The sequence below is a fragment of the Borostomias antarcticus genome (assembly GCF_949987555.1).
Source record: "Borostomias antarcticus genome assembly, chromosome: 15".
Taxonomy (NCBI): Eukaryota; Metazoa; Chordata; class Actinopteri; order Stomiiformes; family Stomiidae; genus Borostomias; species Borostomias antarcticus.
The window spans coordinates 7,516,272-7,533,297 of NC_140248.1; the positions used below are offsets into that span (position 1 = coordinate 7,516,272).

Genomic DNA, 17,026 nt, shown 5'->3' on the forward strand with positions numbered 1-17,026 from the left:
GACAGGACAATCATGCTCTGTCAATGAGGGGCCCGAAATGAAAATAACATCAGTAAATGATCCAGCTGTACAAACAGATGATGAGTGAAAGGTCTAAGCTGGGCCGGTTTGCCTTGGCTAACTAGATAAGGCGCCTCTGTGTAATGTCATGTAGGCAGATTCCAAGCACCTGGTTATGATTTGATGTCCCTCTGATTTGGGACCCAAGCATGTTGCTGAGAGAAATTGGGTCACTGAGTCTCCTCTACGGTCTTGCTGCACAGGGAGGGGAGAAACTTTTGGAAATGATTGTCTGATGATCGGGGAATGTTGATTGATTGAGCCTTCAGTGGAGCAATTCAAACCTAACGAGGACCACACATCCCAGGCCTTGACAATATCAGAGTTTCGCTGCAGCGTTAAAGTTGGGACTGTACATCATGTGTGCACTCTACGGTTAACACTCGGTCACGTTCTCCCATGCAAAGGCCTCAGTGGAACAGATGAGTAGTAGCAGCAGTGCTCTAGGATGCTCCAGGAGGAGCATGGGTAATTTGCAGCGCAGCAGGCACGCCAGGCATCCCGGCCCCGGCTTTGTGCTGCTGATTTATAGAGTTGGAGCGGAGAGTGGGCCAGTTCCACTCTCTTTGTTGTAATGGGTGTCCATCATCTCTGTGACGTCTCCGATGCGTTCCGCTTCCCGGGGCGGAGCAGGAGACGGAGAGGACGCCTTGTACCACACACTGATTGGATGTCGACCACATGCTAGGCCCCCATGGGCATTATGGCTGCCCATGCTATGAATACACATACATACAGTACCTGTCCAGATGGTGGCCTTACACCTCTTATGTTTAGTACTGTATCATACCAGATATCCACATGGACTGCTGAATTTCCACTCTCACTGTACAGGAATATAGAGAACTCAAACATATTTTGGATGCAAAATTACGAGACTACATTTTGTCTGCAGATGTAGTTTATAAGGACACTGGAACAACAATATTGTAATAGTAATATAATTGCAAGTCTTTTATTTAGCCGGTTATCCCATGGCTATTACACTAGGTAGTTGACACATTTACTGTAGAAAGATAATGGCAAACAAAATACATTCTTCTCAGAGCAATTTTTCAACCTCCCCATGCTGAAAAGACTGTGTAATATGTGAAATATGACATGGGATGTGATATAGAACATACCAAATTACTTCTGTCTTTCAGTCAAAAAGGGAAGAGATAACATATACAGTGAGTCATTTTTCCATTCTCCTTCCAAGAAAGGTATAATTCCAACCACAACAGTAGAGTCGTTTTTCTGGCACTGTCCCTGACTCTAACATGCACTTACTCATTATTGTCATCTGATGTTTGCCCTTGTTGCTATGGAGCCATCCACATAGCAGGGCTCTGGGGCAGAGTGTGTAGAGAGCCAGGAAGCCACTGCCTCTCTTCAGAGAGTTTGTTAAGGTGAGAGGGATTAGATATCCTGGTGACACAGTCTCCCCCCTCAAACTCCTTATTTCCTCTCATGTCTCAAGCACAGATGATGATGATGATGATGATGATGATGATGAAAGCCAGTTGTGTTTAATCCACATCCAGTGATGTAATCTTCAGGCTCTGAGGCCTTAAATCAGACATGACTATAACAACCTCATTCTGTGAGAGATACAAGTACTAAGGTATAAAAAGAGAATCAGCTGTATTCTCAAAGACTGCTTCCTAGAGATTTGGTCGTAGTTACAGTAATTTATTTGTAGGACTGTAGGTCCAGTCTTGTAGTAGTGAAACATGTTCACCTGGAAGTGTAATCTACTGTATGATCGAGAGTGGTATACATGATTCAAATGTTTCCTCAACATTTCCCAAACTATCCTTTAGAAGCACCTGTGAATTGAATTTATTTTAACAAATGGTAGATGATAACAATTTGAATCCCATAGACTTATTTGATTATTAGGGAGCCATTATGGTGTGCCTCAAGCTCTACTGGCAGAATGTGTTTTCCATTTTCACAGAGGGTGTGATTTTTCATGGGGTATAATTGTCCTTTATTCTGCGTGACAAGTATTAAGTATCTCATAACAACTGTGTTCTAACACTGATGGTTTGCCAAGTCCTGTGAAAATAACTGATAGGCTATATATTTTTTTGTATGTTCCATTCTTTCATGAGTAGACACTAATTCTTTCCATTGCTGATTTCCATTGCACATTTGAGACTAGATGGAAAACTCAATCCAACGCAAATGACAACATCACAAAATAATGGTGATATTTTCCAACAGTTTTGACTGTTAGCCGATTTGAAAATCTAGAGGCAGCTTTAGTTAACTAATCAAGAACAGCTGTTGTCAACAGGTGACATATGTTTGTATCCCCTAAAACCAAAGCAGAAGGGATTACAATAGTTGAAATGTGGCACAATTTTTTATGAGATTTCTTGCAGGTGACAGTCTTAGTATTGTAGCTGTGGGTATAGCACATACTGTAGAGTACTAGGCATTACTGGGCATTTTCTGCTTTAAATCCTAGAAGGATTCATTATGGAAGGAAAATCTAAACACCTCTTAAGGCTAAAACTAAAACCTAAACGAGGTGAAAACTGAAATGGTTTGTTCCTCCTTCAAGCGAAAGCTACTTTGTTCCATCAAATAAACTCTTCCTAGACTTGATGCAAATATAAGAGTAAATATTTGAAGAAAAATTAAGCATTTGGACACACTCCTCTGTCTGGGTCTGCTTCAGATTCATAAATAACATGTCTTTTTATCACTCAACTACTCCAATAGGGCAACTGCCCCAGCGAATATGAATCCTAAAATAAACGGTCTCTGATCCCACACTATAAATATAACACAGACAGGGTTAATACCAGGTCAGACATGGTCCTGTGTGTCCTTTGCTTCTCCAGGCCATGTATCTTAGAAAGTTCCTCTGGCTTCCACAAGATAACCAAAAGTACAAAATGTACTGTATGTGTGATGGCATGCAACAAAGATACTGTAAATACCTCCCTAGGGCAAGTCTGTCTTTATAGTGAGAATGTAGATCATTAAACAAAAACACAAGGAATTTTGATCAGGCTCCTCGAATGGCCAAACACGACTCATATAAGGAATTACAATCAGTCCTCTCATTATCCGAGCAGCAGCTGGAATTGCTGAGTTTTGTCTCTGATAAAAGAATGTCACTGCGAACCAGGATCCAAAAAAGCTAGAGCATTCTCCAACCCTTCCAAGGAAATGTTTGCTACCATAGCGGCCAAACGCTGCTCTTGGACAGGTGGTGGGCAGCGTCCCATCGTTACTCACAGCTGAGTGGGCAGAGGAGGATTCCAGTCAGGCCCTGGAACCCAGAGCCCCTCCACTTCCTTCATCTGCTTCTCATTCTCAGGTGAAAAAACTCATCAGTCTTCTTCCAAAACACTATCAAGACATCTCCTTACAATTTGATGAAGCCCAGTCCCTCACCCCCTGTTTAATATATCATCGATGTTGCTCTTGATTTTTCTTTTCATGCCAATTTTTTTATTGATTTATTTTATTTACAGTGAATGATTGATAACTATTGCTATTTATTATATCAAGTTTATGTGACAGCCATTTCCCAACTGATCAGGGGGGGTGAGCCCGAACCCTAATTTCACAGCAGGAAGTGAGTGCAAGGTCAAATGCTGGGCCGCAGGCGGAGAGGGAGGCAGCCGGCACGCCAGGTCTGGTCCTTCCCATCATAAATAAGAGAGAAGCCTTACTGGGCTCTGGACTCCAACCCAGTCATCAGGAGCTCAACTGATGATGACACTACCATCTGTGTACTTTCTCCTCTTTAAGTCCATGCGATAGCTTTCACAGATACAGTACCAAGACCTACCCTCTATCCTCTCACCACACCCCCTTTTGCCCTTCAAATCCAAGCAGATGATTTATAATAAAAGTATTTTTTAGTAGGAAATATTGATTGACCGGAAATGTCCAGATTGTCTGTACTAAAAAAAAAATACTGGGCAAATTTGACCCTTAATCTCATCCTATTCATAGTTTATGTGTGCAAAATCACTCTGCCTTCTCTTTATGCAACACCATTCTATGAGTGTTCCCATTTAGCCTAAATTAAATAACCATAAATATGTGATTTAAAAAAAGAGTAACCAACCTTTTAGATAATCTGTCTTCTACTGTATCTCTTTGATGTTTCACTGGCCATCTGTCTCTTATTAACCAACATAGGAGCTACAGTAATGTTGAGATGTATAAAAACGTCTGTCATGAAAGATAACGGGAGCGGTCTGCAATATGACTGTCACTGGAGTTTCTTTCTACATGGTCGGAGCTGAGAAATGAACCGACGGTGAACCCGGGAATACAGACGAGCTCGGTTTAAACAGTGGCGTTTTTATATGTCTGTAGGCTACTCAGGGCCACTGTAGGAGTCTATATGGGGCCTACTGTATGGAGCTCAGAAAGCTAGCCCAATGCCGAAGATAGTCCAACTCTGTGGAGGGAAGGTGGTGATTGTCCGAACACACAAACATTCCCTTGTCCCACCTGGTGAGCAACCTGCCCACAAACATCTTTGTGAGGGTGCTAGTAAAGATATGACCAGTCTGCTTTCAGACACAGACAAAACGCAGCTCTCTAGATGGTGGTCTAGGATACTTTTAAAGGGGAAGTCTCTTTTTTGACAACCTGGACCTTATTTACGGCATATTATAAGACGTTTGACTCACCGAGATAACTTTGGTGTAATTCGGAGGCCTCTAGAAGAAATTTTAAGTTGCACAGAAACGGACATTTGAGATCATCTAACTTCTGTAGTTTGACATATTTCCAACGCAAACAAGCTATGGGGGTGGGACATAATGTTTAGAGGAATTTGATTGGAGCATTGACAAGTGGACGGGTTTTAAGAACTTTAGACAGATTCGATAGAAGGATAGCGTTGATTGACGGGTGGATGTCGTGAGATTATTGGCCTAAAATCTAAGGTACCTGTTGTCGTAATTGCACGTGACCGTTTTCCAGGAAGTAAGAAATTATATACTTTGATATGATTACAACAAAAGTTGATTTTTTTTTGGCGTACATCGTTGAATAGGTGAACACTATGATCAATTATCTGAAACAAAATGTGACAGAATGCTTTTTTTATTTCTTTGCGACTTTAAAATCCAGCGCGAGCCAAGTATCATATCCATGTAATGGATGGCACCGAGAATGCAGCTTCTAAAAAATTTATTTTCTGCCATGAAACGGTTGTTTTCATCAATCTATTTTAATGAATCGCTAGTTGTGCTTCCATAGAGCGAGGGCTTGTTGTGGTTTTCACATGCCTCTGTAATATGATCTTTAGAAACGTCTTTGGAAACTAAATAAAGCTTCCCCACTTGCTCAAGCACGCATGCGAATAGCACTGGCTATTCTCCGTCTGTAGGCTACACTCGCGACTCACATTCTCTATGCTACGATCGGCTTCCATCATATTCTAAGTCATCTTCTATATCCTCAAAATCTGATAAATATTCAGCCATATTGCACACAATATTCCAGGCACCAACAAGCCGATCATAGTGTAGAGAATGTGAGCTCAACTGTGAGTTGTCGAAAAAGAGCCTTCCCCTTTAATGGAAAATGCTTTTGTAGAAACAATGAAAAAGATGGATGAAAAAACAGAAGGATAAAAAAATACAGAAAATAGGAGATGAGGAATGTGGGAATAAAAGATGGAAGGGAAAAGAGAGGATCGCTTTGGAGCTTGTAGTATGAAACTCTGGGTTAATCCTTGTCTGAGAGATGAGGTGTGATGGAGGCTGACTTTGCAGGTTGCTGTGCTGAGTGGAATACCAGACATGTTGGATGAGACCTTGTGTGATGTTGCAGGCTCCACCACATCCTCAGTTCCTAACCCCCCCCCCCCTACACACACACACACACACACATGTTGACTTTGGGAACGTTGTGTTGTACAGTACATTCATTCCATATCCCCTTATCTGAACTCTACCCCCTACCCCCTAACCCCTAAACCTAACCTTGACCCTTACCCCACAACCTACACCAATGGTGTCCCCAATTTGGCATGGCTCCAAATCAACTGGTCCATTGTCCAACATTTGGGGCTGTGGACACGGATAGTTCTGAAGATGATATTCAAAAGTGTAATAATTATTATATTATATAATTATATAGATTATGGGATTTAGACTTCACAAAGTCTTCTTTACAAAAAAAGTATTAAAGCTTCATTGTATGGCTGGATGGAGTGGTCTGACCCTTCTTAGCCACGTTAGTAGGCAAACACTGACATCCAGTGGAGAGATGCAGCTTGAAAACTCAATTTGGGGAATTCACCATTCTTAATATAGCCTATGTAAAGAAACACCTGTTCATTCACTGTGTACTGAAAAAGATTACCAATGTAATTACTGATTACCAATATTCATTAACCAAAACACTATCCATCAGCTAAACACAATCACGTAGCAACTGAGCACCAACACACAGGAAATGGGACTGACGTCAGGAGTGTTGCCGCCTATGGGATGTTATCATAGACATGGCGCTGACAGTGGTGTGTGATGTCAGATTTTCCCCACTCAGGTGAGGTACAGTAACAGCTAACACACCTGTGTGAACAGATGAGTGCTACAGCTGGGAAACACCTACCCGCCCACACACCTACCTTCCATGAATAAACAGACCAGCTGGTAGCTAATATTCAGCCCTTAGCTTGGCTCACCAGCATGTACTCATCAGAGCAACACTTTTGTCTTGTCTGCCAAGTGTTTGCCTCAGGGAGCAGTAGGTCTCGAACCCGCCAACCAACGTAATCAGATGTTCTCATCTACATCTTATCATGCTGTATACTGACTCAAATCAACCAATGTAATCAGATGTTGTCTGACCTGTACAGTACGTCTGATCATGCTGTATAATGACTCAGATCAAGGTGCAGCAGAGCTTGTTGTTTCTCTTCTCTCAATCTCTTTCGATTGACTACGTAGATGAGTGAATTATCATTTCATCAGTAGTTCTTACAGAATAATGTATGATTATTATTATTAGGTGGGCTAGCTTGTAGAAGCTAGCCCAACTTGTGGTATTCCCACTATTTCTTTCTTTATTATAGTTCTCCGCAGTTTTTTGGCCCTCAACTACTTCTTCATACTTTGTGCTAGAAACTTCATTCAAACTTTAAAATATGCATGATGTTTAGCTGTTTCCTGGATCCATTTAGATTTTTGATAGTTTTTTAGAAATTTATTGAAACTGCTTGAAACTGCTTTTGGAATGTTCAGTAACTTTATGTTTTTAGAGTGGTGGCAGTAGTTGCTTTGAAAATATTCCCACATTTTGTAAACTTCTGGCACTCCTACAGTTTTGACAGCTGACACACATATTATATATCAAAATGTTCACACAACTGTGCTGATTCGTACGATGTAAGTATCTAAGCTTACAGTTTTCGCTGTATGACGATTTGTTCGGCAACTGCGCTCCCCATTGAAACGTATGGCACCGCACTAACTTTTGAGCTGTTAATTTTACATTTTTACCCTTTTTCTAACTTGTCGCTATGCCTACAGTTTTAACAGCTCATACACATGTTATATATCAAAATGTTCACACAACTGTGCTGATTCGTACAATGTAAGTATCTAAGCTGTGTGACTTATAGTTTTCGCTGTATGACGATTTGTTCGGCAACTGCGCTCCCCATTGAAGTTTTTGGCGAGTAAGTCAGCTAATTCTGTGTTCTGTACTTTGGTGCTGTAGATGTGCTGCTGTGCTGTGGTTGCTATGGTGACAGTTCACAGGAGAGAGCTTGAAGCAATCAATATCCTGATTCATAGAATATCTAAGCTGTGAAATTTATAGTTTTTGCGTTATGACCATTTGTTTGAAGACCATGCTCACCATTCAAACTAATGGCGCTCCACTCTAGCTTTTGAGTTGCTAATTTCTGAATTCATACCTGGTTTCTAACCTGTCACCACTCCTACAGTTTTTAAGCTAAATGGACATACTGTATTATACCTCAAAATGTTCCACTGGCTATGATGTAAACCTCTAAGCGTTGACATTTATACTTTTTGAGCTGGAGCTGTCTGAAGCTGGTCATGCTTTCCCCTTGCAAACAATTGATGGAATGTTCAAAGTGTCAGTTGGGATTTTAATTTGGGTGCATGGGCAGCCTCTCTTGAAGGTACAGACACCCTAGGACCACACAACTCAGCCTGTGAGTGGGCTAGAGACACACGGTCTTCACTGGTGAAGGCAGGTGGGTGGCCCAGAGAGGGGTACACTGTCCACGACCTGCTATGACATGAGGGGGCGGGATCTCGCCACCACGCCACAGGCCCCACAACTCAGCCCCAGAGTGGGCTAGAGACACACGGTCTTCGCCGGTAGGTGCATAGAGATTGCCCGGAGGTCAATTCACTGCCCCCGACCAGCTCTGATCTGAGGGAGCGGAGACTTGCCACTACGCCACTGTCCACACCACGGCCACTATAATTCAGCCCCTGAGTGGGCTAGAGACACACGGTCTTCGCCAGAGGGGGCATGGAGATTGCCTGGTCTGTAGTAGTAGGCCTACTAGCAGTAGCTGTTACATACAGCTGCAGCAGCTAGCCCACCTCACATTTTCTCCAGGAAATGTACTTTCTATTTATTATTATTATTATTATTATTATTATTATTATTATTTGTATTAATAACAATAATAATGTGTTTTTTGTACATTATTCTAAGTAACTAAACTCTATGTACTCTTTACTGGTGACCTAAGCTTACTAAGGGTACAAGACACCAGTGAATCAGGAGCCAGAGCTGGAGGGCAGCCAGGAAGGAGCAGGGATGGGATTTCCTACTGGGTGCTTTGTAGTGTCAGACAGACACAGGGCCCAGTGTACCTCAGGTGTCAGCCCTAACGTCTCTAATGCCTGCACAGAGGCCAGATTTGAGCCTTCCGTGATTATGTGAGACCAGAGAAGAGGCGGCCTTGGCAGATCACAGAGAATATGATTGTTCATCCAAGGAGATGCTTTTTAATCAGCAGGTATCCATTGATCTGGACTTAATAAGTTTAATAATGGACCTTTGTCTCAACTTTTTGTGAGTTCATGATGAAGAAGAGGCACACTCATCCAAAGGATCAAAAGGATCTGATGAGAATTTTTTATTTTTTTATTGTAGCATCAATTTTGGATCAGTTTTCCAAAATGATTAACTGTTAAATCTCTACTTCTCTTACACATTCTACTCTCACTATTAGCTCTTTGATGTCTTTGTGGTTGACCCTCTGTCATGATCATTTCTCTGTTGAAGAGAAAGGTGTTTGAAGCCACAGCTTTCCGTGCAGAGTTGAAAGTCCTCTACAAAAACATTCCATATCCCAGACTTTCTCTGCTCCTCTCTCTTCCTGCAGCCATCAACACAGACATTCATCCTCTCTCACAACACAACTCAACAACTCAAGTCAATCAACACAGCAAGACATCAAAGTCTCATTTCATATCCACAGGTGAGAAATATATAATTTAATTCATTCTTCATAGTTTTCCTCTTTTGAACCTTTTATTTTACACCTTTATCACACTTCCAAGTCCAGGCTGAGATCAAACCATGTCTAGAGGGGTTCACAGGCCTCTTGTGTTGTATTGCCAGCCCCTCTCAAAGCTCAAAGGCAGCCTGTCGTAGGCGTTGGCCATGGATGTTATCTCCATCCACTTCCTGCATACTCCGATAGCCATCGACAGAGCCAGAAGACCCAGCGCTGCTTCCTGCATTTAATTAAGAGTGCTGACAGGAGCGCTTGCTCCTCAGCTAACCAGGACACGACTGTCAAAGGCCACTTTGTTCAACCCTACAGTTCCCCAAGCATACCAGCCGGTGCCTGTCACTCCTGACTAGTGGCGTGGTACCACTTAGGCCAGAGCACAATGGCCTGAGGACTTTTAACAATCAAACAGTCAAGTTAGGTAAGACTCTTAAGAGCACAATGGCTTGATGATCATACCTGGCCATCTAATGTGAGATCAGATCTCAGATCAGTGCTCAACCCTAAGGGCAACAATCCACTTGATGGATGATGAACTCATCTCAGGCAGCTTGAATCCTATGAAGACAAACATAACGTATGCTGAGTTTTGTATGCACAAATTGGGAGGGTTCTTTTGCAATTGATTTAAATACCAAGAGTATTATTTGGGGCAGAGATAACACTAGTGTGTTTTCCTAATATTTTCATAATATGTTGGGTCCAATACCATAGATGTCTCTACCAGGGAGGGTCCATATTATGAGTTAAGCAGGCAGCTAAATACTCAACACAGACCATAGAAAGAGTTATACCTTATCTCCCAAATATACAAATTAGTATTTGGTAGTGTTGAGGACAATTACATATAATGACACAATTAAGATGAAGGTGTTTATCTAGCAGGTACAATGTGGAAGTAGTACCTTGTGTAACCATGCTTCAAAGATGTGTAAAACTGCGTATCCTATACCCCTTGTACGCGTGCGCACACACACGCACGCACGCACGCACGCACACACGCACACACACACACACACACACACACACACACACACACACACACACACACACACACACACTCACTCCCAATACTGTTTTCAAGGTGCCCAGGCGCCATCAGTTATTGAGTCTGCTCATGAGTCGTTTTTTCCACAAACTGTCCGCCTGTGGCTTGTGTAGCCCTTTGTTTTCAGAGGGAGATAAGAAGGCCACTGCGTTCAGACTGTCGCACTCTGAGCACAAGCAATGGGTGTCTGGCTGAGGGAGGAGCCAGCCTGATAATGTTTCTTTGAACACTAAGGTGCAGTGCTGTGGTGCTTCATGACACCTCGGTGTTTCCAGGGCGATGGAAAGAGGTGGTCACATTAACCATAGACTAAGCTGCAAGAGCTTACATGGGCAGTGATTTCCTCTTACTCCCCTCAAAATCCAATACATTGTTCACTGAACTGCACTTCTTGCATGAGTTCCTTGATTGGATACCTGTATTACCATCCACTCACTGTGGGTAAACCTACATACAGCCGTTTATTCCAGGGAAAACCCCTCTGATAGAGAACAAGGCTTTTCAGTTAATCTGTTTCATCATGTTGCGATATTCATCACTACAGCATAGCCTTTCATTCTTATCATTATTTTCATAATCTGACCATAACATCATCAAAACAAGTGAAGAAATATGTTCACTTCTATCAATACCATGGGTATGTTCTCCAGTGTAATCTGACATGGTGATGCAAATTATTGAGAAACATCTTGCCAATAATTTGCATTTACACAAAGTAAAAAGGCTGCCTCAGACGCATTGCTATCGCTGGTACTGTATATCCCATCTGAATGTCTGTCACACAGGTACTGTGTTCATATACAGTAGGGCAGTGCTCTGTTTAGTATAATGACAAAACTTTACTTCAGTTCATGGAAAAAATAGAAAAATCTCTTAAAAGTATTCAGTTGGACAACAACGCCATGGAAACAGGTTTGTTTTTACTCATAATCATTATGTACTTGCATGCGTATTGGACTGTATTTATTCATTTATGAGGCTAGTCATTCAGACTATATGTTCAGTATGTATCAGCTACCAAATCGGAATCAAATGCCCTTAAATGCCCTCAGAAGTGTACATTAAAATGGAAGGAAAATATTGGTACAACTCATGCTATAAACGGGTTATGTCCTAATATCTGTATCTCATGTTATGACATCACAGGACAACAAATTAAGTTTGACATCGCTACAAATATCTGCTGTAACACTGTTAGCTTATAGTATTGATCTGACTTGGTTACCATGGGAAAATAAACTATAAACTAACCATTTGATCTCTCATGGTATGAAATTGTCGAATGATAAAATATATTACTGTATATAATTTTCACCTACAAGTCCAGAGCACAAAACAAGCAAAAAGATCTTCATATTAGCACCACCTGTCATGCAAGTCCAGGCTGTATTGGAGGAGTAGCTGGATGGTAATAAGGTAATAATGGCTGGATTCTTCTTTGAATAAACAGAGCATTTAAACTCACCTGCGGTTTCTTTCAGAGTACTCCCAAAGAGTCTACCAGGGTGTCAGAGTCAAACACACAGTCAAGGACCTGCTCGCAGAGAAAAGGTTCAGGCAGACCAACATTCCCAGATTTAATGTGAGTTTGCTTTTGGCTTTTCTGTCTTTTATCAAGTCTCTCTCACTGTCTCTCTATTGGTCTCTCTTTCTTTCTCACTGTATGCTTTCATATTTAGATTCTTTATCGTACTTTGAATTCAGTAATCATGTCCACCAACCACACAAAAGAAAATACCCATACATTGCTCCCAAAAGGCTCCACAAGGCCAAGACTAGGGGAGTCCATAAAGAGACACATAATGCTAACAAATGAACGGCTTTTTGTGGTTACACAACTCCTACCCCCACACTATTAGCCATGACATGTTCCAACTGCAGCCGGTTGACACAAGGTCTATATCTCAGGGAATTCTGTTTTAGCAGGTCATCGGAGGCCTTAATCAGACACACCTGCCAAACCGAGCCACCATCTCCACAGCAGACCTCAGATAAGCTTACCATTGTTGGCCCCAGACGGTTAACCCGGGGTTAGGCCATCCCTAAACCCTCACCTAAAACAAACAGAACAAAAAAAAGACCCGTTTATCAACCTCCATGCGCAGGTTAAAATGACTGTTGATTTTCTGTTGGAGAAATCAGTCTAATCTCAAATCTTTTCACAAAAGGGATCCATTGGTCATAGGTTGTCTGAAAACCTTTGTTCACACATTTGTCTTATTATAGTTTATGTGGAATGGTTGTTCCCTGGTTGATACAGTAGAGCATTGAAGACATTTTACTATATATTGATACAATATATGGATAAAGCATACCTCATGACTTGTATATGCTTGATATATGGATTATATGGAGTATTACTTCATTACTTCATTAGTGGTCTGATATTGTTTGCTTCAGATTTATAGAGGTTCTGCTGCACACACACCTGTTGCTGAGGTGTGTGAAATAAATAGATAAATGTTAGTGGAAAGGAATCTGCACACTCAGAGTCAATTACTAATATCTGTTTATTTGGCTGAGCTTTCAGTTGTTAGACCTTCATCAGAACATAAACATACACAATTGCCTAGACCACATATACTGCAGGCCTAGTGATTCAATGTAATTGGACTAATATTGTTTGCTGCTTTAGGAATTGTTGTCTGTCTGGCAGACTAGTGATGCACATCTAAGCCACCTCTCCATGATGGCTGTTGGTGTGAGTTATCATCAATGTCTGCCTCAATCTTATGCCACACACTGATAAAAACGGACGGATGTTCAATACATTCTCCTTAATTGTGATACGTCAGAAATAGTCTGTATTGCATCAAAGGCCACTAAAGACATTTCCTGGTATCCAACATATCCTACACAGGTCATCATGCTTCAGAAAGGTTACTGTTGTTCTTGCATATCACGTTCTATCAGGGCTGTGTGGAAGACTGGATTAGTGAACTGTATGTCTTGGATTAGTGAAATCCACTGTAAATCTAACAGTCATCTTAACCATGTTACCTTGGCAGGTAATCTTTGTCTGAGGCCAAATGCTAAGGTGGGTATTAGCTCGTTGAGTTAGATCCTGTACTAGCTGTGGTGCCAGTATTCCGGCCCATCCTTACTCACTGACGGCCAGTAACACTTGCAGGGGGTGGGGCACATCCACAGACATTGGCAAATCATATTCAAATGTCTGCCCACATCATTTGCCTGTCCTCCATTCTCCTCTGCCCCCTCCCCACTTTTGCTCTCCCTCCATCTCTCTTTCTCTTTGCCTCCATTGCTCCTTTTTTAACTTCCTCCTTTCCTGTCATTGGAAATAGACTGCTGGATCCAAATAGTGTTTTGCATAATGTGGGCACACACTCACTCCCACACACATGCATGAACTCATCCAGAGTGTGTGCCTGTGTGGTAGTAACTTTTTCAGTCTGATATACAGGCTGGGACAAGCCATTCCCAACCTTCTTTTGTCCAAATGCCAGGTGAGTCTCCATTGTTTGAACCTATTGTAATATAATCACTGGCCGTTCACGTCAACAGTTCAGTCTGAATGCTTAAAAACTGCCCTGCAGTTCACCAAACATATTTATATAGATATAGGTTTTAGTTATAGTATTTTCAATACAAGGTCAGTAGGCAAAACACGTCAACATACCATGCTATATCAGTACAGATAGGTAAATATTTAGGTTCCCAAATAGAGGAGGAAGGTTATCAATATATAGGGATGAGTGAAATCTTTGCTACATAACTTTTTTGTATTCCTTCTATGTATGTAACTTTCTATGTACTATTTGCCCCACTATTTTAAGACTGTATATTTATTTGCCCAGGGACTGCGGGTGGAAATTAGCTGTTTAGCTATAACCTTGTACAGTGCATCTCTCCCTATTCTATAGGGTAAATGTCTACTGTACCTTGTCCCTGTCTTAAAAATAAATAAAATCAATCAAGTCACACAGAAAACTGTTCAAAAAATGTTTCATCTTCTTCCCACAGGATCCCACATGCTACCTGGTTACTACAGCATGCGGAGGCCATTCTTGACAGACTCTGAACTATGCCCATCTGCTAAGCAGTACACAACGGACCCATACAGCTCAGCCCTGGGGAGCAAGGGCTTGTCTTACGACCATTCTTCCACGTACCCCTCCTTCATCGACAGCTACTACCCCCCTGAGTCGTTCGGGGACTACCGAGCAGCTACAGCCTTCTCTGCCAGCGGGGGGTCCCTTTTCCCCCCCTCCTCTCTGCCTCATCTACTGCCTCCACTCTCAGGAGAGGCACAGCATCTCTTGGTAAAACACTTTTTTTTTTAGAGAATAAGTTCTACTCTGTGTGCAAACAGAACTATACATGCTGTGTTCCTCTTCTACACAACTTTATTCTCTCCTCTTCATGATGTCTTACCTCTTTCCTCCTTGGACAGAGAGACTCTTGGGACCAGTCAGAGGGGGATTCAGTAGGCCAAAGTGAGGCGCTGTGCTCCGACGGGCCCGTCTCCTCCACAGCCTCCCCTGGCCTGGTCAATCCTGACCCCAGGAGCCCGTCTCCCTACCGGATGTCCACTGGCCGCAGTGGATCTACCCTGTCCAGCTCCCAGCCCTACTCCCTGCACCCCCTAGAAGAGGTGCACTACCCCACTGCCTCATACACCCCCTCATCCAGCTACTCCTCCAGTTACTCCTATATGGCTGCTCCAGGAGACCCTGCGGGCATCAAAGTCCTGACAGTGTCCTCAGAGGACACCGGCAGTGATGCCGTCCCACTTAGCAACACCTCATCCTGGACCAAGGAGGATGCCACTGGCTCTTGGTTGCCATATGAACCCCGGAAGGCCTACTGATATTCAAATGCCGTGATAAGGCATGGACTGAGAAGCGCTCTGTGGACATTGCAAACTTGATAGGCTACAGTAATCTGCAGATACTACACTTCAAGATGAATAAAAAGCAGGACGCAGCTGAACTGTTTGAGAGCAACCTAAGAACTGCAATTGTTCATGTAGACCTAATGAAATGTTGGCTGCTGCATATTCTCAACATTCTTAACTGCACGGTGTATGTATATGAGGTCTAAAACGTGGATCCTATATTGTTAAATTAGTAATCCATATACAAAATGTAAACTTGGCTATAACTCACTGCCTTCAGAAAATTAGAATTGAAAGCTTTAATCATAAAATCTGTTTTAAATAACTACACACCTGAATTATATTATTGCTTAGGATGATAGTGTAGGCTATGACTTGGTGCCAGAAATCCTGTTACAGTTTTCTGAGATTGCTTGCACACTTTTCATGAAATGTGGCTCATTGTTCAAAACTCAACACACAAGCCAAACAAGACAAACACTAGCAGATAAACACCTCACTTCTGTTTCAAAATGAATCTCTATAGAATCAAAGCCTTTTTGCAACAAACTGACTGACACATGCACCATTTGAATTATTCTTTCAAAGCAGCAACAACACACCAATGTACTTTATACAAAACACTGCAGTCTTTGGATACCTTTTTATGTTCTCATACAGGCTTCTGTGAAAGATTGTTCCTGTACATCTACAGTACTCACATTTCAATGAACAAAAAATAGAAACGCTTCAGAAAAAAAATATCAGCTTTTTTTTATGCAATTGACGGTTTTTACAACAAAGTACAGGAAATATAGTGGCCCTTATGTTGCTGGAAATATGTCTCCATCATTGCCTGGTCCCCTTCTTTGTTCTTGTCCTACTCCTCTTCCTCTACCTCACGCTCTTACTGCCTTCATGTTTTCAAAGTTCTCACAAAAGCGGTGAGCTTACCTGAGGTCTATTTGTAGTGCTAAGGCTCAGACTGATTGGTGTTCAATTGAAGAGTTTGGTGGCAGAACGGGATATATCAATTTTGAGAAATGTTGGTTATTTGGCATTAATGTTGAAGATTCCATGGCATTTTGTGGAAAAACACGTTTTACTGTAATGTACAATAAAATGTATATCTTAAAATCTGAGGCCAGAAATATTTCACACTTAGATAAAGTACATAGGCTATTAGCAATCATTCTGTTAATAAAATGTAAATGTGTTTTGCAACCAAACTCTTCAATTAGTGTTTACAGTAAGTGTGTTTGTACTTTTGGTGGCTTTGTTTAAGGCATGGTAAAAAAAAAGAAGAAAAAAAAGAAGAAAAAAAGTTAAGATTTTGATGTCTATGATGTCTTTTGTCTAAGCATTCACTTCCAATGTGTAAGCAATCGCAAAAAACTGTAAAAGGCAACAACTGAACGGTAGATGTCGCGATCGACCACAATTAAAAACACAGTCTCAGCTTTTGAACGCACGAATTCAGGAATATCCTTAGAACATGCCACCGACTGTTAAAATAACCTTTATTTATCTCCCTATTTATGTCATGTTATGATATATATATCACATATATAACATATGGCATGTTCTGGTGTACTCT

The 17,026-nt window shown here is 41.6% G+C and overlaps 1 protein-coding gene across 1 annotated transcript; it reads left to right on the plus strand.

The window, feature by feature from the left end:
- Positions 1–11,225: 11,225 nt before the first annotated feature.
- Positions 11,226–15,423, plus strand: LOC311318526 (POU class 2 homeobox associating-factor 2; the record flags this gene model as incomplete). Its single annotated transcript, XM_084449872.1, has 5 exons — positions 11,226–11,229; positions 12,074–12,174; positions 14,017–14,059; positions 14,577–14,875; positions 15,007–15,423. 5 exons carry the CDS (start codon positions 11,226–11,228, stop codon positions 15,421–15,423), a joined length of 864 nt encoding a protein of 287 aa, XP_084305998.1.
- Between the last annotated feature and the right edge of the window lie 1,603 nt (positions 15,424–17,026).